The 21197-nt window shown below is 45.9% G+C and overlaps 1 protein-coding gene across 1 annotated transcript in view; it reads right to left on the bottom strand.

The window, feature by feature from the left end:
• The window catches only part of Rcor1 (REST corepressor 1), an 86069-nt gene that overhangs the window by 35260 nt on the left and 29612 nt on the right, over positions 1 to 21197 (bottom strand). The window contains exon 3 of the mRNA XM_042696879.1: positions 9586 to 9669. Coding sequence (XP_042552813.1) covers positions 9586 to 9669 — 84 coding nt within the window. The remainder of the gene's footprint in view (positions 1 to 9585; positions 9670 to 21197) is intronic.

Genomic DNA, 21197 nt, shown 5'->3' with positions numbered 1-21197 from the left:
AGCAAAATCCCAGACTGGAAGTTTGGCTCAACTGGTAGCATAATAGCTCTGAGCAAGCAACGCACCAAGGCCTGGACTCAGGGTCTAGAACTGGGAACCAAAAAACCCCACAAAACCCCATGGCTTTGACAGTCCACGTTTCTCTCTGCCTTCCTACCCCACACAGCCTGGGCTCTCCTCCCAAGTCTATGATTGCTATTCCTCAGCTAGGTGCCCCACAGATGGCAGCAGCTGCTATGGGTACAACAGTAATAAACGCAGATACAAGGATTTGAACTCAGGCCTGAGCTTGCTAGAGAGAAGCTCTACTACTTTGAAAATGTGCAATGTTCAAAACCAAGTCATTTCCTTAAGTGAAAAAAAGCTTTTAACATAAAAAAAATAAAACTAGCCTGGGCACTGGTGGCTCATACCTGTAATACTAGCTACTCAAGAGGCTAAGATCAGAGGATAACAGTTCAAAGCCAGCCTGGGCACAAAAGTTCATAAGACTCTTTTTGTTTTGTTTTAAAGGTTTCATCTTTTTTTAATTTTTTTTTCTAATTTATTTTTTTGTTGGTCATGGGGTCTGAACTCAAGGTGAGCACTCTACCACTTGAGCTACAGTGCCACTTCCAGTCTTTTCTGCTTATGTGGTGCTGAGGAATAGAACCCAGGGCCTCATGCATGCAAGGCGAGCACTCTACCACTGAGCCACCTTCCCAGCCCCTCATAAGACTCTTATCTCCAAGTAACCACCAGGAAACTGGAAGTGGCACTGTGGCTCAAAGTGGCAGAGCTCAGGGAATGTGACCAGGCCCTGGCTTCAAGCCCTACAACCAACAAAAGAAATAATAATTATCTAATCTTAATTATAATGCAAATGAATTATGCTCTATAGTAAGTAGATTGAGCCAGGTACTAGTAGCTCACACTTTTAATCCTAGCTACTCAGGAAGCTGAGATGTGAAGATCATGGCTCAAAGCTAGACTGAGCAGGAAAGTCCATGTGACTCTTATCTCCTATGAAATAGTCAAAAAGGCTAGAAGAGCACTGTGGCTCAAGTGGTAGAGTGCTTGCTTTGAGCTAAAGCAGCTCAGGGCCTAGGCTCAGAGTTCAAGACCCAGGACCCACAAAAAAAAAAAAAAGTAGACTGTTCAAACCCATGGCTGGCTTTCTTACAAGTTGAGAAAGAGGAAGAGGGAAGAAAAAAAAGGGGGGGGGAGAGATTCCTAAATACCCCAAAGTTACATGGCTGCACATCTTCAGTTCCAGGCTAGCGCTCTACCACTTGACCCACAGCGCCACTTCTGATTTTCTGGTTATTACAACTGGAGATGTCCCACAGGATTTCCCGCCCTAGCTGGCTTTGAACCAAGATCCTCAGATCTCAGCCTCCTGAGTAGCTAGAATTACAGGCGTGAGCTACCAGTGCCCATGCTCTAAGCTCTTTATAAGCCTTTTATCATTCTTACTCACAAATGAAGAGACAAGCTCAGGAAATGTAAGAAGCTGGCCAGAGTCACTCACTGATTTCTGCTATCTACACTGTGATCCCAGAATACTTGAAATCTTCCTTGAGAGCAGATAGAAGGAATTCCACTCAGTGGAAAAGGAAACCAAGCAAAGCCGGCCACACCCACTCTATCTACTCCAGCTTGAAAGGAGCAAGGATAACAGCTGTGGCTGGAGGGAGTGGTACCAGGGATGCTTATCTTTTTTGTGGGGACTCAGCTCTGCTTCTGTTTATTCATGGTTCAGTAGAATGAACCCAGTGCCCTTGGTGCAAAGGTAAGAGTCTCAAATTCAACTGCAAAAGAGACTGCAGATGAACACTGCCACCATGACCTTCACTCTCCCGGCCCTCCCGCGCACACTGCGCCTGGCCTGTTCCAGTGGCAAGCGCTGCGTAAGGAGCTAAGGACACCCCGTGGAGCTCTTAATAACCATTTGCTATCAGCATCTGCAGTGATGCTTACATACTGCAAAGGAAGCACGAGAGTGGCTCCCTCACAATTCAAACTGAGCATGCCAAAATCTTTGAAGATCATGGTCTTGGCTAGAGAAGGAGCAGAGTGCAGAGTACTTGCCTAGCATGCACAAACCCACCCCAGGTTTCATGACAGCACCACCAAAAACAAGCAGAATATGATAGCAAATATCCTGGCATCTCCATCTCCGTTATTATAAAAACAGGAAATTATCTGTCACTGAGTATCAAAAAAGAAGCTTGAATAAAGCAATTCTGCCACCTGGTGGCAGCCATTCTACAGTTTCATTCCAATGATCCCTCTGAGTAGCTGTAGGAGGTAGGTGAGAAAGAGAACAAGAAACAGATTGTTGATTAACCAGTCCTCCAGTCTGGATAAAGTACACCCTTTATAAGGAAGATGCAGAGACTAGCAAGATCACACTTCGAGGAGACAGCCAGCCACCATTCCACCTGCCTGTGATTTCAGCATGCAGAAGGCCTTAGGTAGACAGACTTGATCTCGGTCTGCGGCCAAGGCCTCGGCAAAAGCACAAAAAAAGATAACTAAAGGTAAAAGGGTTGGGAGTATGGCTCCAGAGGTAGAGTACTTACCTAGCAAGTGATGGTACTGCCGTAAGTGATTTTAAAATACATATTTAAAACTAAGACTAAGGCGCTGGGATTGTGACTTAGTGGCAGGGTGCTTGTTTAGCATGCATGACGCCCTGGGTTCCATTCCTCAGGACCACATAAAGAGCAAAGGCTGAAAGTAGTGCTGTGGGGTTCAAGTGGTAGAGTGCTAACCTTGAGCAAAGGAAGCTCTGGGACAGGGCCCAGGCTGTGTTCAAGCCCCAGGACTGGGGGGGGAGGGGGGAGGGCCGAAGGGGCGGTGGAGGTGCAAAAAATATTAAACTACAAATAATTTATTTTTAAATGTTTGGATGAATAATACATCAGAATTTCCTAAGTGATACAAGGACAAGACCACACCCCAGCTTTTGCCTCAGAAAGTCATTTGCACAATCCATCTCCTATATCTTTAAAATCGAACCTGGGTATGGTGACTCACACCTATAATATTAGGTACTTAAGAGGCTGAGATCTGAGGACTGCAGTTTAAAACCAGCCCAGGTAGACAAGTCCCCGAGACTCTTACCTTCAATCAATTAAAAGCCCAAAGTAGAACTATGGTTCAAGCAGTAGAGTACCAGCTATGGGAATAAAAGCTCAGGGACAGCTCTCAGTCCCTGAGTTCAAGCCTCAGGACGAGCACATAAATAAATAAATAAATAGTAGACAATGATGGAAAGCTTTAACAGCTCCAAAGACAATCAAGCTGAGTTAACATATGTAACATGAAAACTGTGTAAAATTTCAAACTGTGTCAAAAGACAAGGCAAAGTCAAATTAGGGAGCCAGAGCTCCACTTCTGCTTTCTCGGGTTAATTGGAGATAAGGTAAGAGAGTCTTGGACTTTCTTACTTCACCTTAAGGAAATGTAAACTGAAACCACACTAAGATTGTATCTCCATTTGCTCAGAATGGACGCCACTGGGCAAACAAACCTCAGATATTGGAGAGGATTCCGGGAAGAGGACAGATACGCTCCTAGGGGCATGGTGAAAAAACAAAGTGACATTAAATTAAGCACAAGGGGAAAAGACACAAACATGGGGCAATGTGAGATGTGTGAAGCCACTGGTGTGAGGTGGCCTTGCTGTTACCCAATACTTTTTTCCACATATTTCTTTATTGAGATTAAATGACTACATAAATTTCACAATACTGTGGTATAGTTAGTTATACTTAGCTAAAGTCACAAATACATTTTAACCTTCACAAGGCCAACTGTCATTATCATGGTCTATAATGTCTGTGAATTCTATGAGACTGAGAATACAACTATTTTTTCCACATTGGGTGATATATACACATTTCTTTCCTTTTGCTTAGTACCAGCTATTCCCTCTTTCCCCTCATTCCCTCCCTCCCTCCTTCCCATCGCTTAGTTCACTTTCATCAATGTCCAGTGCAGCTGATGGGCCCCTCCACTAATACTTCTTTTTAAGTACGAGTACAATTTAACAATTCAAAGTGTAAATGCGCAAGCCAGTGGTTCATTATCTTTACCGTGGACTTGCAGCACAATAGGTTTGTTTACACCAGCACTATCACAAACATGAACAACTTATTGGATACAACACTAGGCAACAGGAATTTTCAGCTCTATTATAATCTTATGGGACCATTATGTACATGTTGATAAAAGCACCATTATGATGTACTGTAAAAAAAAAAAAAAATGTCCAAGGTGCAATCTTAGCTGCTCTGGAGGCTGAGATCTTAAGATCACAATTGGAAGCCAACAGGGGCAGGCAAGTCCTTGAGACTCATCTCCAGTTAAACCAAAAAGCTGGAAGTGGAGTAGTGGCTCAAGACCCCGAGTTTAAGCCCCAGGACCTACATCTACACATCTCATTCTCTCTCCCCGCCTCTCTCTTCACTTTCTTCTGTTCTTTGCCTTTTCTTGTCATTCATGGGCTTAAACACAGGCCTGGGCGCTGTCCCTGAGCTCTTTTGCTCAAGGTATCACTTTGAGCCACAGTGCCACTTTTGGTTTTCCAGGTTTTATTTATTTTTGGGGGGTTGTGGGGCTTGGACCCTGGGCCTGGGCGCTGTCCCTGCTCTTCAGCTCAAGACTAACACACTATCACTTGAGCCACAACACCACTTCTGGCTTTCTGGTGGTTAACTGGAGATGAGAATCTCATGGACTTTCCTGGCAAGGCTGGCTTTGAACAGCGTTACTCAGATCTCAGCCTCCTGAGTAACTAGAATTATAGATGTGAGCCACCGGTGCCCAGCTGGTTTTCTGGTTTTCAATTGGAGATAAGAGTCTTCCCGGGCTGGGAAGGTGGCTCAGTGGTAGAGCGCTTGCCTTGCATGCCTGAGGCCCTGGGTTCGATTCCTCAGCACCACATAAGCAAAAAGAAAAAAGCCAGAAGTGGCGCTGTGGCTCAAGTGGTAGAGCGCTAGCCTTGAGCTGAAGAGCTGCGGGACAGCGCCCAGGCCCAGAGTTCAGGCCCCACGACCAGACCCCCCCCCCCCCCAAAAAAAAGACCTAAAGTGGTGGAGTGCTAGCCTTGACAAAGCTCAGGGACAGTGCCCAGGCCCTGAGTTCAAGTCCCAGAAAGGCAAAAAACAACAAGAACAACAACAACAACTTGACCTCCAGTGATAGACAATCACAGAAATGAAAAGAAGACCAATGGGAATTTACCCTGAGAGTGAGTCAGGATTATAACTCAATCCAGGAAATGCCCCGGTGAGAACAGATAGCAATTCCTGGTCTAGATGCCACACAGTGAGCCTACCCACCAGTCAATCATTTGCCTCTTTGACCTGCAGAATGCCATCTGTCAAATGGGGACAAAGTTCCCACAGATGGACTGTGGAGACTGAAAATTCCAGAAAAGTGAGTATCTCAGGACACTATGCTTGGCATAAACCTCAATAAATGCCTGTCTTTCCCAACATTCCATTTTGGGTACTGTAACTAAAGATGGGCATCATGACCAACTGGAACACATTTCTGAGGGCAAAGGAGATAAAGACACCCCAGAGTCACATTGCCTGAAAAATACTCAAAGCAACGTGGCAGCAAATTGAGGATAAAGCACATTTATCTTGCAGAACTGGGGGAAAGGGGGAGCTATATAAGTTATAAAGGAGGCAGGCATATTTTGAGCTTTCTGTAAGGAAGAACACTAAAAAGATTCCAATACAGTGCTCTTGAAAGTCACTGTAAGTGCTCATGGAGAAGAAAACAAACCAAAACAAAAAACAGGAAATATGAAGAACAGTTCTCCAAAGGTATCAGAAATGCTACTCAGTTCTCCACTATGAACTCATAAAATACCATCCTAATAGTAGTGAAATTAGGATATCCTTCAAAAATAAAAAAATCACATTATACTGAAAAGGTTATTCTATTATAGCTAAGTCCAATACCATTCAACTATTGTCGGTTGAATTTCCCACACTCGAGGAAGGGCAATTTAAAAAAAAAGATCCCCTGGGTCCCGGCTTCTTTCTGTGTGAGCCTTCAACTTTTTTTTTTTTTTTTTTGGGTCTGGTCGTGGGGCCTGAACTCTGGGCCTGGGCGCTGTCCCTCAGCTCTTCAGCTTAAGGCTAGCGCTCTACCACTTGAGCCACAGTGCCACTTCCGGCTTTTTTCTTTTTGCTTATGTGGGGCTGAGGAATTGAACCCAGGGCCTCATGCATGCAAGGCAAGCGCTCTACCACTGAGCCACCTTCCCACCCGAGCCTTCAACTTTTTAAACCCAGTAGGGCAGACTGTGACTGTTCAACACAGAGTACGGAACGCACACCGCCTCTCACGCTACCTTGGCATGGGAGGCTGGAGCACCTCTGTTACCACCGCTAGGCACAATCGGGGATACCCTGGCCGAAGCCTGAAAATTTCAGGCTTAACCTACAACTTAACCATTTCTTACAAACATAAACATGAACAGATCTTCCCCTCTGCCTTATTTTTGTGGACAAGGCCTTGCTATGGATGCCAAATTGGCCTCAAATTAATAATCATTTTGCCTTGGCCCATGGGTGTGTGTCCCCACACCAGGCGCCAATTGCCGCACTTGCCTTTTTGTAACCTTTTTTAATTAGTGCATATCATCTGTACTAATTCACTATCCAATCAATCAATTTCTAAGCCCTACTTTGTTGGAAAATAATGATTCGAAACTTGTATTTGTCAAAGATGCCTCTGAGAATCCAGAGTCCTTTACTACAGAAAAATGTATACAATATTAAAAAAAAGGTTATTGCATAATTAAAAAAAACATAAATACTATCCACAAACCTCACTAAAAAATTCTCAAAGAAGGACCTATCTTGTCTCAAATGATAAAATTGAAGTACAAAATGCAAGGAAGCCAGGTGCCAGTGGCTCAGGCCTGTCATCCTAGCAACTCAGGAGGCTGAGATCTGAGAACCACAATTCAAAGCGAGCCCAGGCAGGAAAGTTCATGAGACTCTTATCTTCAATTAACCAGCAAAAAACCTAAGTGCAGCTGTGGCTCAGGTGGAAAACTGCCAGCCCTGACTTGAAAAAGCTATGGCAGAGCCCAGGCCTGAGTTCAAGCCCCAGTACTAGGGCACCAAAAAAAGAAAGAAAAAAATTATGATATAGCTGATTTAAAAAATAATCTCGGGGGTGGGGGTGGGTATCCTGGGAAGATGGCTCAGTGGTAGAGTACTTGCCTTGCATACGTGAGGCCCTGGTTCGATTCCTCAGCACCACAGAAGCAGAAAAAGCGGGAAGTGGCACTGTGGCTCAAGTGGTAGAGCACTAGCTAGCCTTGAACTGAAGAGCTGAGGGACAGCGCCCAGGCCCAGAGTTCAGGCCCACAACCAACAAATAAATAAATAAATAGTCTCAGGGGCTAGGAATGTGGCTTAGTGGTATAACATTTGCCTAACACGCATGAAGCTCTAAGTTCCTCAGTACCTCGTAAACAGGAAAAGCCAAAGTAGGTGCCATGGCTTAAGTGGTAGAGCACTAGCCTGGGGCACAGAAGGCTCAGGTACAGAGCCCAGGCCCTTAATCTCACTTGGTATCATAAACAGTGTAGACAGAAAGTGAAATTAAACACCTATAAAATCAATCCTTCAAAAAAAATGTAGTACAGAACATTTACCTAATAAATTGCAGACAGCCTTGGGCTGGAGTATGAGCCAGAGGTAAGAGCCCGCTGTGCGGGGTAAGGCTCTGAGTTTAATCCCAGCAATGAAGAAGAAAAGAAAGAATTCTAACTGTCAGAAAGCCTCAAACTTTATTTCCAGATATGATCAAGTTCCATGTGATAAGGGGCTTTTTGTTGTTGTTGTTGCTGTGGGGCCTGAACTCTGGGCCTGGGCGCTGTCCCTCACCTCTTCAGCTCAAGGCTAGTCCGCCACCATTTGAGACACAGTGCCACTTCCGGCTTTTTCTGCTTATGTGGTGCTGAGGAATTGAATCCAGGGCCTCGTGCATGCAGGGCAAGCACTCTACCACTGAGCCACCTTCCCAGCCCAGGCTTATTATTTTTAAGTCCTGCTTTGTACTGGTCACTATGATACTTTTTGTCAGTACTAGAGCTGAACTCAGGAGCCATACACTCATACTCCCTTGCTCACCTTACTCACAACTGGCACTCTACTGACTGAGCAAGGCTTCCAGACCCCCTTTTTGTGCTGGTTAACTGATGATAGTCTCAGAAGCTTTTCTTCTTGGGCTGGGTTTGACCCAAAATCATCCAGGTTGCAGCCACCTGCACATCTAGGGTTATAGTCATAAACTGCTAGCACAGGGATGCACTGGCTATTTTTGAAACAGGATCTCATTTACTGTCCAAACATGCACCTGGACCTCAATCAGCTGATTTTAGGCTTCCAAGTTGTAGTTGCAATAACTAGCACACGCTACCAGCTCCACCAGATTCTTCTCCTTAGAGCCTTGAAAATGTTTCTGTATAATCTCTACCTCCAACAAAGCTTAGGATGAGAGGCATGTACCACTACACTCAGGCTGAGAAAGGGTCTCACAAACTTTTCTGTCTAGTTGGCCTTGAATAATGATCCTCTAATTCTCAATCTCCCAAGTAGCCAGGATTACAAGTGTGAGCACTGACATCTAGCCATTAGAGTCTATTCTTAATAATGTGTATTTGTCCTTTGCAGTCCTTCAAAGTAAAATCTGTCTCTTTAACTATAAATTCAGTCTGGTGGCATATGCCTGTAATCCCAGCACTCAGGAAGTTAAGTCATGAGAGGTCAAAGTTTGAGTCCAGCCTGGGCTACAATGTTGAGATCCTACACCAAAAAACAAACACAATAAAAACTCCATAAATTCCCAACTGAGAAAACAATTTACTACATTCTATTTTTCTTTCTACTATGAGTCATTTCTCCAAGTTACTTCAATATTGGCATATAAAGCACTTTGGAAAATGCAGACCTTGAAATGTTTAAGTTTCTAAACGCGATTAAAGAAATACTTACCAGCCAGGTATGGTGAGCATGCCTCATGACGAAGAGCATGCTCATCAGGAAAATGAGCAGGAGAATTACAAATTTGAGGCTAACCCGGGCTACATCATGAATTTCAGGACATCTTGGGCAACGGAGCCAGAATCTTGTCAGGGATGGTAGGGGGCGTGGGGGGGGGGGGGGGAGACAAAAGAGGAGAAAAAAAGAAAAACAACTGGTTTTGATAGCTCTGGCCGATAATCCAGGCTACTTAGGAAGCTGAGATCTGAGAATCACCATATAAAGCCAAAGTCAGTCCAGAGAAATCTTATCTCCAATTAATCAGCAAAAAGCAGAAAGTGGAGCTATGACTCAAGTGGTGAGTGCCAGCCTTGAATGAAAAGGCCAAGCAAGAACGCAACATCCTGAGTTCAAGCCCCAGTATCAGCACAAAAAGAAAAAGAAATTATTTCACTCTTCAAATTATTTTTAAAAGGTAAGAGAATGTAACATATAAGGGGATTTTTAGCTACAAAGATACCTCTATTAAAATATTACATTACCCAAGAAAGGTGGAAAATAGAGGTGCATGAAGACTTACGTTTTGCCTCTGATAGATTCTGATTAGGTGACCAGACCAACATGCCAAGGTTATCTCGTTCTTGACTGCGCCTTGCCAGTTTGGCTTGGTAGAAAGAAAAGAAAATTCTCATTATAATTGAGCAGATACAATAACCAATCAACACCGTCCGTTCTGGTCTTCCAAGCTTCAGAATGTGTCACCCCTCACCCTTTCCCTAAACAGGTGCTCAGGTGGCGCACAGTGGCCTCCCTGGAACCTGGCGGCAGCGACAAGCTGTTGAAGAGTTCGTGGGTCCCAGTCCTCTCCCACCTCCCCCACTCACAGAGCGCACAGGTGCGCAGGCGAGACGCTGCCCCTGCAGTCCAGGGAGGCACTCACAGCAACCGCCACAGCAGTGCTGACCGTGAGCAGGGCACTGTGCCCAAGGGCGGGAGCCCTGGCGCTGCTCTGCTCTGAGACAGCTCATCTGGAGAAAGCTTACTGCGGCAAGTTCTTTCCCATGGTGAGGCTCCACCAGGGAGAGTGGAATTTGTTGACAAGCCCTGTACTCCAGAAGATGAGGCAGGAAGAGGAAGGGCTCAAACCACCTTGCGCTACAATGTAGCTACCCCATTTCCAGAAAGAAGGAAAGAACTGAGTTCAGTGCTTTGATCACTTAACACTTCTCATTCATTTTTCAGTGTCTTGGTAACCCAACAATGAACAACTGTATAAAAGTTACTAACTCAAGCTTGTGAGATCCCTTCTCAACGCATAGCTGGATTCAGATGCATGCCGGCCATGCCAACCTACATGGAAGGCTGCAATGGCAGGGTGAGGTACAAAGCCAGCCCAGACAGGTAGGTGCACGAAACCCCATCTCCACCGAAGGTGAGCTGAATGAGGTGGTGTGTGTCCTTCACTTGAGCTACTACATTTAGCCCAAAGTGGATGACAGTTCAGGGGCTCACCCTGGCAGGAAGCAAGACCCTACCCTAAAAATAACCAGTTAAAACAGGGTTAGTGGCCCAGCTAGGAGTACTGCTCCAGCCTTAACAAGCACAAGGCCCAGGACCACCAAAATAAATAACTACTTACAAATTTAACCTGGCTCAAGCCTACAGTAAGATCTCAGCCTCCTACGGATACAGAACTATAGGCATGATAGGATAGAGGTCAAAGCCAGCCCAGGCAAAATCCCTGTGAAACTCTTATCTTCAACTAATCACTCAAAAACCAGAAGTGGAGCTGTGGTTCGAGTAGTAGAGTGCTAGCCTTGAGCAAAGGAAGCTCAGGGGCAGTGCCCAGGCCCTGAGTTCAAACCTCATGACCAACAAAAAAGAAAAAGAAAAGGATACAGAATAAATAATCTGAAAATATAATACAACTATGTATGAAGGCTATGAATGAAAGCTGTTAACCAAAAGAGAGGTTGGTGGGACAGGGTAAGAGAAAACAATGAAGAGAGTTACATTGCCCAAATTAATACATGCATGTCTGAAATACCATAATGAGCCTCCTTGTGCACTTCTCACTAAGAAGAAAAAAGGATGACAAGAAAGTCAAACATGGGCTGGGAAGGTGGCTCAGTGGTAGAGCGCTTGCCTTGCATGCACTGGGTTCAATTCCTCAGCACCACATAAGCAAAAAGAAAAAAACCAGAAGTGGAGCTGTGGCTCAAGTGGTAGAGCGCTAGCCTTGAGCTGAAGAGCTGAGGGACAGCGCCCAGGCCCAGAGTTCAGGCCCCACGACCGGACCCCAAAAAAAAAAAAAAAAAAGTCAAACAAACCCTATGTGGGGAAGGACTGGAAAAGGGATTGGGCCAATAAGATGTGTGAATGAGGATAAGTATGGTCTAAGTAGTTTGTTTGCATGTATTAAAATAGAACAAGGAGGCCAGGTGCTGGTGCCTCACCCCTGTAACCCTAGCTACACAGGAGGCTGCAATCTGAGGATCAGGAGGCTGAAATCTGAGGATCACAGTTCAAAGCCAGCTCTGACAGGAAAGTCTCAGACTCTTTATCTCCAATTAACCACCAGAAAACCAGAAGGTGGTGCTGTGGCTCAAGTGGTAGAGTGCTCGCCTTGAGCTGAAGAGCTCAAGGGCAGAGCCCATGCCCAGAGTTCAAACCCCATGACTGACCCCTCCCCCCCCAAAAAAAAATTTAGAATAATGAGCCAGGTGCCAGTGGCTCACACCTGTAATCCTAGCTAGCTATTCAGGAGGCTGAGATCTGAGGATCCTAGTTCAAGGTCAGCCCATGGCAGAGAAGTCCATGAGACTCTTATCTCCAATTAACCACCAGAAAACCAGAAGAGGAGCTGTGGCTCAAAGTGGTAAGCACAAAGAGGCTCAAGGACAGTGCCCAGGACCTGAGTTTCAGCCCAAACTGGCAAAAAATGAAAGAACCCTAACTGATAAAAACAATCACTACAGAATTGGGCAGTAAAAAAGTATGTAAAAACCATTAATTTTTATTGACAGGGATTAGAAAAATCCATGGCCATTTAAAAGAATACAGAAAATAAAATTAATCAGCTGTATAGCATCATGATTACAAACATTTAAACGTAAAAGTGATGTGTTGTGTCATGGGATACATTTAAAAGTTAAGATGTGCACAATAAAAAGCCTCAGAAATCAGGTTAACAGCCACACTAACAGAAGGAGGTTTTGCTCTGTAGCATCTTTAATGTTTCTTTGAGAATCTAGGGAGTAGGCAGACAGAAGAATGAAAAAGAAAGCCTTTGCTGCGGAGCGCGCATGGTTCACACCTATGATCCTAGCTACTCAGGAGACTGAGATCTGAGGCTGGAAGCCAGCCCAGGGAGAAAAGCCCATAAGAGGGCTGGGAAGGTGGCTCAGTGGTAGAGCGCTTGCCTTGCATGCATGAGGCCCTGGGTTTGATTCCTCAGCACCACATAAGCAAAAAGAAAAAAGCCGGAAGTTGGCACTGTGGCTCAAGTGGTAGAGCGCTAGCCTTGGGCTGAAGAGCTGAGGAACAGCGCCCAAGCCCAGAGTTCAGGCCCCACGACCAGACCCAAAAAAAAAGCCCATAAGATTCATCTCTAGTTAACCACCAAAAAGCCAGAAATGGAGCTGTGCTCAAGCAGTAGGACCCTAGCCTTGAACAGAAAAGTTCAGAGACAACACTCAATCTCTGAGTTCAAGCCCCAGGACTGACAAAAAAAAAAAAAAAAGACTTCTCCCTCACAATGACCAAATGGTCAGCTGAATGTGTTGACACATCTTGAAACCAAACTGGTGATGACTAACGACAAACCCCAGGGCTCAACGTAACACCAGCAGAAAGCTACCTACCCTGGTGGCTTCACGCTCCGCGGCTACGGTTCTCTCCACCTACATTCGCAAATTTAAAGACTCTGGGGAAACTACTTCAGGTGGCACTGACATGATCAAACTTTCTGCCTCTTCTCACTTCCTCTAAACCCATTTCATCTCTGAATAGTAGGAAGAAATATCTTTCCTGAGCTTACAATCCTAGCTACTTGGGAGACTAGAATTTAAGGTCTGTGGTTCAAAGGCCAATATGGGCAGAAAGTGCGTGAGACCTATTCTCAACCACAGCTGGGCACAGCAGCACAGGCTAAGTGACACAAGAGGCTAAGATTAGGAGGAGACGGATGCAGAAGGACTCGAGCAGGAAAGTCTCATGGTGGGAAACTGAACATGGTGACATGGTGACATGTCATCCCAGCAATGAAAGTCTAAAATACGCAGATTGCAAGCAAGATACATGCTTGGGCAGAAAGTGAGAGCAGTCAGCCGGGCGCCGGTGGCTCACGCCTGTAATCCTAGTTACTCAGGAGGCTGAGATTTGAGGATTGGGGTTCAAAGCCAGCCCAGGCAGGAAAAGTCCGTAAGACTTTTTTTTGGGGGGCGGGGGGGGGGGCGGGGGGTGGGTCTGGTTGTAGGACTTGAACTCTGGGCCTGGGCGCTGTCCCTCAGCTCTTCAGCTCAAGGCTAGCCCTCTACCACTTGAGCCACAGCACCACTTCCGGCTTTTTTCTTTTTGCTTATGTGGTGCTGAGGAATTGAACCCAGGGCCTCAGGCATGCAAAGTAAGCGCTCTACCACTGAGCCACCTTCCCAGCCCTCCATAAGACTCATCTCCAATAAGCCACCAGAAAACGGGAAGTGACGCTGTGGCTCAAGTAGAGCATTGCCTTGAGCTGAAGAGCTGAGGGACAGTGACCAGGCCCAAAGTTCAAACCCCAGAACCATTGAAAAAAGAAAGTGAGCCCACTCTATCTCAAAACCAACAAAAAGCAGAGCTGGGCCAGGTGCCAGTGGCTCCTGACTATAATCTTAGCTGTAATCTGAAGGCTGAGATCTGAGGGTCCCAGTTCAAAGCCAGATTGGGCAGAAAAGTCCCTGAAACTCTTTATCTCCAATAAATTACTCAGAAAAAGCTGGAAGTGGTGCTGTGGCTCAAGTGGTAGAGTGCTAGGGACAGTGTTGAGTTCAGGTACTGAGTTCAAGCCCTAAGACTGGCCAAAAAGACAAAAAGCAGAGCTGAAGATGTTGATCAATAGAACTTATGCCTAGCAAGCGTGAGACCCTGAGTGATCCTAGATAACAGGAGGCTGAAGACCGGGCGCCGGTGGCTCAGGCCTGTCATCCTAGCTACTCAGCAGGCTGAGGTCTGAGCATCAGGGGCTGGGAAGGTGGCTCAGTGGCAGAGCGCTTGCCTTGCATGCATGAGGCCCTGGGTTCTATTCCTCAGCACCACATAAGCAGAAAAAGCTGGAAGTGGGGCTGAGGCTTAAGTGGTAGAGCACTAGTCTACAGCTGCAGAGCTGAGGGACAGCGCCCAGGCCCAGAGTTCAGGCCCCACGACCAACAACAACAAAAAAAGAGATTTGAGGATCAATATGTATGTGTGTGTATACACACACACACACACACACACGCGCGCGCGCGCGCGCGCGCGCGAACAAGAGGTTTAGACTGGGAGGACTGAGGTCCGAAGCCAGCCCCACAAAAAAAAGCTGACAAGATTCCACCTCCAATTCGCTAGCAAAAGACTGGCTAGAAGGGCTGGGAAGGTGGCTCAGCGGTAGAGTGCATGCCTTGCAAGCAGCATGAGGCCCTGGGTTCGATTCCTCAGCACCACATAAACAGAAAAAGCCGGAAGTGGCGCTGTGGCTCCAGTGGTAGAGCGCTAGCCTTGAGCTGAAGAGCTGAGGGACAGCGCCCAGACCCAGAGTTCAGGCCCCATGACCGGCAAAAAAAAAAAAAAAAAAGACTGGATAGAAGCATAATTCAAGTGGCAGAGTGCTAGTTATGAACATGCATGCCTGTGATATGACAATTAAATGTAATGTGACACAGAGAGGGAGAAAAAATTCTGGAAAGACTAGTGAAATATTAACCATATGGAGTAATAAACTCATGTTGGTTCCTTGATTTTGATAACCACACCATGATGACAGAGGATGTCATCATCAAGGGAACCTGCATGACTCATCTGATATTATCTAACACATACACAGGAAGAGGAGAGGTGGGCAATCACCACACTACTTCTGAGACAGTAACACAAAATTCCCAGAGCCAGGTGCAGGGGCTCACACCTGTCATCCTAGCTACTTAGGAGGCTGAGATCTGAGAACCATGCTTAGAAGTCAGCCGGGTCAGGAAAGTCCGTGAGACTCAATCTCCAATTAACCACCAGAAAACCAAAATAGAGCTGTGGGTCAAGTGCTAGAGTGCTAGCCTTGAACAAAAAAGCTCAGTGACAGCACCCAGTCCCTGAGTTCAAGTCCCAGGACTGGCACACATAAAAATAATACCCGGGCACCGGTGGCTCATGCCTGTCATCCTAGCTACTCAGGAGGCTGAGATCTGAGGATTGCAGTTCAAAGCCAGCCCAGGCACAAAAGTCCATGAGACTCTTATCTCCAATAAGCCATCAGAAAACCAAAAGTGCTGCTGTGGCTCACTTGGTAGAGCGCTCACCTTGAGCTGAAGAGCTGAGGGACAGCGCCCAGGCCCAGAGTTCAAGCCACAGGATCGACAAAAAATAATAATTAATAAAGGAAAAGGATATGAATATGCATTTCTACACAAAAGCACAGGAAAAGATACTCAATATGGTCAAGCATCAGTGAAATGCAAATTCACACTCCCAACATGATTATAATTAACAAGACGGAGCAACAAACCCTCTTGTACAGTACTGCTAAAAATGGTGTAGTTAAGCTGGGCGCTGGTGCTTCACGCCTGTAATCCTAGCTACTCAGGAGGCTGAGATCTGAGGATCGCGGTTCAAAGCCACCCCGGGCAGGAGAGACTGTGAGACTCCTATCTCCAATAAACCACCAGAAAACTGGAAGTGGCGCTGTAGCTCAAGTGGTAGAGCGCTAGCCTTGAGCTGAAGAGCTGAGGGACAGCGCCCAGGCCCAGAGTTCAAGCCCATGGTGGGGCGGGGGGAGGGCAGAGACACTAATCCAGTCCATAACACAGAAGAACCTTCTAAGTATTACACCAAGTGATCAAGGCTAGTCATCCATGTCTCTATTTACATGAAAATGTACAGAACAGGCAACTCCAGAAACAGAAGTAGATCAGGAAGGGCGCAGGACTGGGTGGTTGAGGGGACAGGAGGTGACAGTGGGCATGGGGTTTCCTTTAGAGAGATGAAAACATTCTACATTAGGTGTGGTGAGGGCCCTGCAACTCTGAAGATGCTGTTTACCACAAAACCACACATTTGAAAGATGGATCAACTGTAGAAATTACATCTCAATAAAGCTATTATTTTTATTTTGTTGGTGGTGGTGGTTGTGGGGCTTGAACTCTGGGCCTGGGCACTGTCCCTCAGCTCTTCAGCTCAAAGCTAGTGCTCTACCACTTGAGCCACAGCGCCACTTCCAGTTTTCTGGTGGTTTATTGGAGGTAAGAGTCTCGTGGACTTTCGTGCCCTGGCCGGCTTTGAACTTTGATCCTCAGATCTCAGCCTCCTGAGTAGTTAGGATTACAGGCATGAGCCACAGGCACCCGGCTTCAAAGCTATTATTTTTAAAAGAAAGTAATTTCAGTGGGGGAATATCACATCTGCAACTTATTTTCCAATGTTCCAAGAATAAAAAGATAATAATATGTAGAAAAGAAAAATATGTCCTCTTCCTTTAAAATACAAAAATCCTAAGCTGGGCGCCAGTGGCTCACGCCTATAATCCTAGCTACTGAGGAGGCTGAGATCTGAGGATTGCGGTTCAAAGCCAGCCCAGGCACAAAGGTCCGTGAAACTCTTATCTCTAATAAACGACCAAAAAACTGGAAGTAGCACTGTAGCTCAAGTGGGAGAGTGCTCGCCTTGAGCTGAAGAGCTGAGGGACAGCATCAGAGTTCAAGCCCCACGACCGACCAAAAAAATCCTTGGACATCTAAAAATGCGTGTGTCTGGTTGAAGCGTGTTACTGGTGTTTGTCTTTCAAGGGCTTTCTGTGCCCTGTCCCTTCCTGGTTGCTGTGAGCTGAGCCGGCGTCTGTCACTCATTCTCGGGTCGATGATGGGTAAGTAGAGATGAGCCAGTGGGGCCAGGGATGAACCTCTGAAACTGTAAACCAAATTGTATCTTTTTCCTTTTTTTTTGGCCAGTCCTGGGGCTTGAACTCAAGGCCTGGGCACAAGCTAGCATTCTACCACTTGAACCACAGCGCCACTTCCAGCTTTTTCTGCTTACGTGGTGCTGAGGAATCGAACCTAGGGCCTCATGCATGCTAAGCAAGCACTCTACCACTGAGCTACCTTCCCAGCCCCATCTTTTTCCTTACATTGATTTCTCTCAGATATTTTGTGACAACCAAAAATTGACATAGTATCTAAATTCCAGTGTCATCTTCATTCTCAATCAAGTACAGTTAACTCCTCCAAGATTCTGGAGTCCTCTCCATTCTCTGTTCCGAAGTCTCACCATGGTATACCACCTTGTCTTGGGCTTGAACTAGAGCCTGGACACTCCCTAAGCTTTTGTGCCCAAAGTGGGAGGTGAGCGAGAGTTCCACTTCCGGCTTTTTAATGATTAACTGGAAATGAGGAGCCTCACAAGCTTTCCTGCACAAGCTGGCTGAGATCCTCATATCTCAGAATCCTGAATCGCTAGGATTACAGGCATGAGCCAGTGGGGCCCAGCCTCCGTTTTTTTTTTAATTCATTGTGATAGGCACTTAGTGGCTCTGTCCATCTGGAGACATAACTTTCCATCCCTGGAAATTTTCCAAAAGTTATTTTGTTTCCTTATAAGGTTCTTCTTCTTTCTCTAGAATATCTAATAGTTCAGATACCAGATATCCTGAATATTCCTTTCGGTTGTGAGGGTCTTTTTTTTTTTTTTTTAATTCACCAATTATAAACATTATACATAAATTCTTTCTTTTTCATTCTTGCCTATGACCTGTTTCTTTCCTCCTGTATATAGTATATGTGTATATTCCATCTGAAAAATTCAGACATCATGACTATTTAGTACTTATTTTCTAAAACTGAGGACATTTTCCTACATGACCAGTGTCATTATCTCACTTACCCAATACCAACATAAATTTTCACCATTCAGGATATAATCCTCAGTCACATTTACATACTTCCTCCTATTACCTCAAATAATATCTTTTTTTTTTTTTTTTTGTTCAGTCGTGGGGCTTGAACTCTGGGCCTGGGCGCTGTCCCTCAGCTCTTCAGCTCAAGGACAGCACTCTACAGCTTGAGCCACAGGGCCACTTCCGGTTTTCTAGAGGTTTATTGGAGATAAGAGTCTCATGGACTTTCCTGCCTAGGCTGGCTTTGAACCGCAATCCTCAGATCTCAGCCTCCTGAGTAGCTAAGATTACAGGTGTGAGCCACTGGTGCCCAGCTTCAAACAATATTTTATAACCAAGGATCATGAATCAAGGCTTGGGTACTGTCTGTGCCTACTACTTTCTAGATTTTCTGTTTCTTACTGAAGCTTTTCCTCCTATTTTCCAAGAGTTGTTTTGTTTTATTTTGTGTTTTTTTTTTTTTGGTCCGGTTGTGGGGCCTGAACTCTGGACCTGGGCGCTGTCCCTCAGCTCTTCAGCTCAAGGCTAGCACTCTACCACTCGAACTACAACACCACTTCTGGCTTTTTCTGTTTATGTGGTGCTGAGGTATCGAACCCAGGGCCTCATGCACTCTACCACTGAGCCACCTTCCCAGCCCAAGGTCCCTATTTTGTAGCATGCACTTGAAGCATTTTTGAAGTTTGAACTTGCTTTTGAAATGCACTTCCTGTTTCTTCACTCTGTTTCTTTTTATCTGCTTGCATTGGACTGTTACAGAGTTTCTTCATGTGCCTGATAATCCTCAAATCCTAAGGAAGTGCTTAGGCTTTAATATCATGAGCACAGATGGGACTTATTCAGTGGCAAGACTTCTCTGCAATGATAAGACAATGATCTAACTGCTTCACCAATGGCTTTGTATTTTCCAAAGGTGGCTACATAACTGCCCATCTCACAAGGTGGCTACATTACCACCCATCTTGTGGGATATTTTATTGTTAACTAACACACCTATGTGTGTCAAAAGAGGTCTATGTTCTCTCCTTTTGCACCTGGGCAAGTTTATAACCACAGCAGAAACTATGTGAGATGAAATGGGGGTACAACTCAGTATAGCACCTTTCAAGCATGCTCAGGGTCCTGGGTTCAATTCCTAGCACCAGAAATAAAAAGACTAAATTATAGGGCTGGGAAGGTGGCTCAGTGGTAGAGCGCTTGCCTTGCATGCATGAGGCCCTGGGTTCGATTCCTCAGCACCACATAAGCAAAAAGAAAAAAGCCGGAAATGGCGCTGTGGCTCAAGTGGGCTGTGGCTCAAGTGGTAGTGCGCTAGCCTTGAGCTGAAGAGCTGAAGGACAGCGCCCAGGCCCAGAGTTCAGGCCCCATGACCGGACCCCAAAAAAAAAAAAAAAGACTAAATTATAAAAAGCAATCAGTCAGGTACAGTGGCTCATGTCACTGTAGCTCCTGTGCAGGTAGTAAAGTCTGTAAGACTCTAATCCTCAATTAGCCACCCCAAAGTCAGAAATGCCCAACTCCAAGTACTGCATGCCTGCCCAAGCCCATACTCTTGGATCTACCAAGAGGATTTCTGCAACCACAGAAATAACCCGAGCCAGAATTGCCCAGCCAAAGATCTTCGAAATTCCTTACCTACACAAACCATGAAATTATTCTAATTCATAACCCTGGGGGAAGATGAAGCAGCAATGCTTTTCAGGTAGCAAGATTGAATGTACTGTGCTGGTGCCAGTGGCTCATGCCTGTAATCCTAGCTACTCAGGGGGGTGAGACCTGAGGATCACAGTTCAAAGCCAGTCCAGGTGGGAAAGTCCGTGAGACTCTTATCTCCAATAAACCACTAGAAACCCGGAAGTGGTGCTGTGGCTCAAGCAGTAGCTCACCTGGAGCTGAAGAGCTGAGGAACAGCACCCAGGCCCAGAGTTGAAGCCCCATGATCGACAAAAACAACAACAAAGACTGAATGGGACTGGGAGAGAGTGTGGGGAAAAGGTAGTACTGTCCACAAGAAGTGCACTCTTAGCCCGGTTCACACCTGTCATCCTAGCTACTCAGGAGGCTGAGATCTAAGGATCACAGTTCAAAGCCAGCTCAAGGCAGGAGAGTCCCTGAGACTCTTATTGCCAATAAACTACACAGAAAAAGCCAGAAGTGCCACTGTGACTCAAGTGGCAGAGCACTAGCACTGAGCACCAAGAGGCTCAGCGACAGCACCCAGGCCCTGAGTTCAAGCCCCAGGAATGGAAGAAAAAAAAAAAAAAAAAGGAAAAGAAATGTACTCTTTACCTGACTTACAAAACTGTAACCTTTACCTGTACATCACCTTATAATAACAAACAAACAAACAAACAAAAAGCAAACGGGAACTGAGAAGGTGGGTGAGAAATAGAGTGCTGGCCAAGCATGCTGGGAAGGAGGGCGGGTGAGAGGTAGAGTGCTGGCCAAGCATGCTGGGAAGGAGGGCGAGTGAGAGGTAGAGCGCTGGCCAAGTGTTCCATTCCTTGTACCACATAAGACAGTAAAAGCCGGAAGTGGTGCTGTGACTCAAGTGGCAGAGTGCTAGTCTTGAACAGAAGAAGCTAAAGCCCAGGCCCTGAGTTCAAGCCCCAGGACTAGTTTCTTTAAAAAAAAAAAAAAAGAGAGCAAATGGAACAGATTTTGGCTCCTGGAAGAGCTGCTGCTGCATCAAGAACAAAAGCTGGAGCTGCCAGGCCTAGAGGCCCATGCCTGCCACCCCTACCAGACAGGAGGCTGGGGTCTGAGGATCACAGTTAAAAGCCAGACTGGAGCCGGGCCCCAGGGGCTCACGCCTGTAATCCTAGCTACTCAGGAGGCTGAGATCTGAGGATCGCGGTTCAAAGCCAGCCTGGGCAGGAAAGTCCATGAGACTTTTATCTCCAATAAACCACTAGAAAACCGGAAGTGGCGCTGTGGCTCAACTCCTAGAGGCATTGCCTTGAGCTGAAGAGCTGAGGGACAGCGCCCAGGCCCAGAGTTCAAGCCCCATGACCGACAAAAAAGCCAGCCTAGCAAAAAAGTTCATGAGACTCTTATCTCCAATTATTATCTATTCAGAAAAA

Source organism: Dipodomys spectabilis, unplaced genomic scaffold, assembly GCF_019054845.1.
Source record: "Dipodomys spectabilis isolate Male_0828 unplaced genomic scaffold, ASM1905484v1 ptg000212l, whole genome shotgun sequence".
NCBI lineage: Eukaryota > Metazoa > Chordata > Mammalia > Rodentia > Heteromyidae > Dipodomys > Dipodomys spectabilis.
Note: the sequence above shows the minus strand (reverse complement) of the source record. Positions and strands in the feature narration are given on the sequence as shown.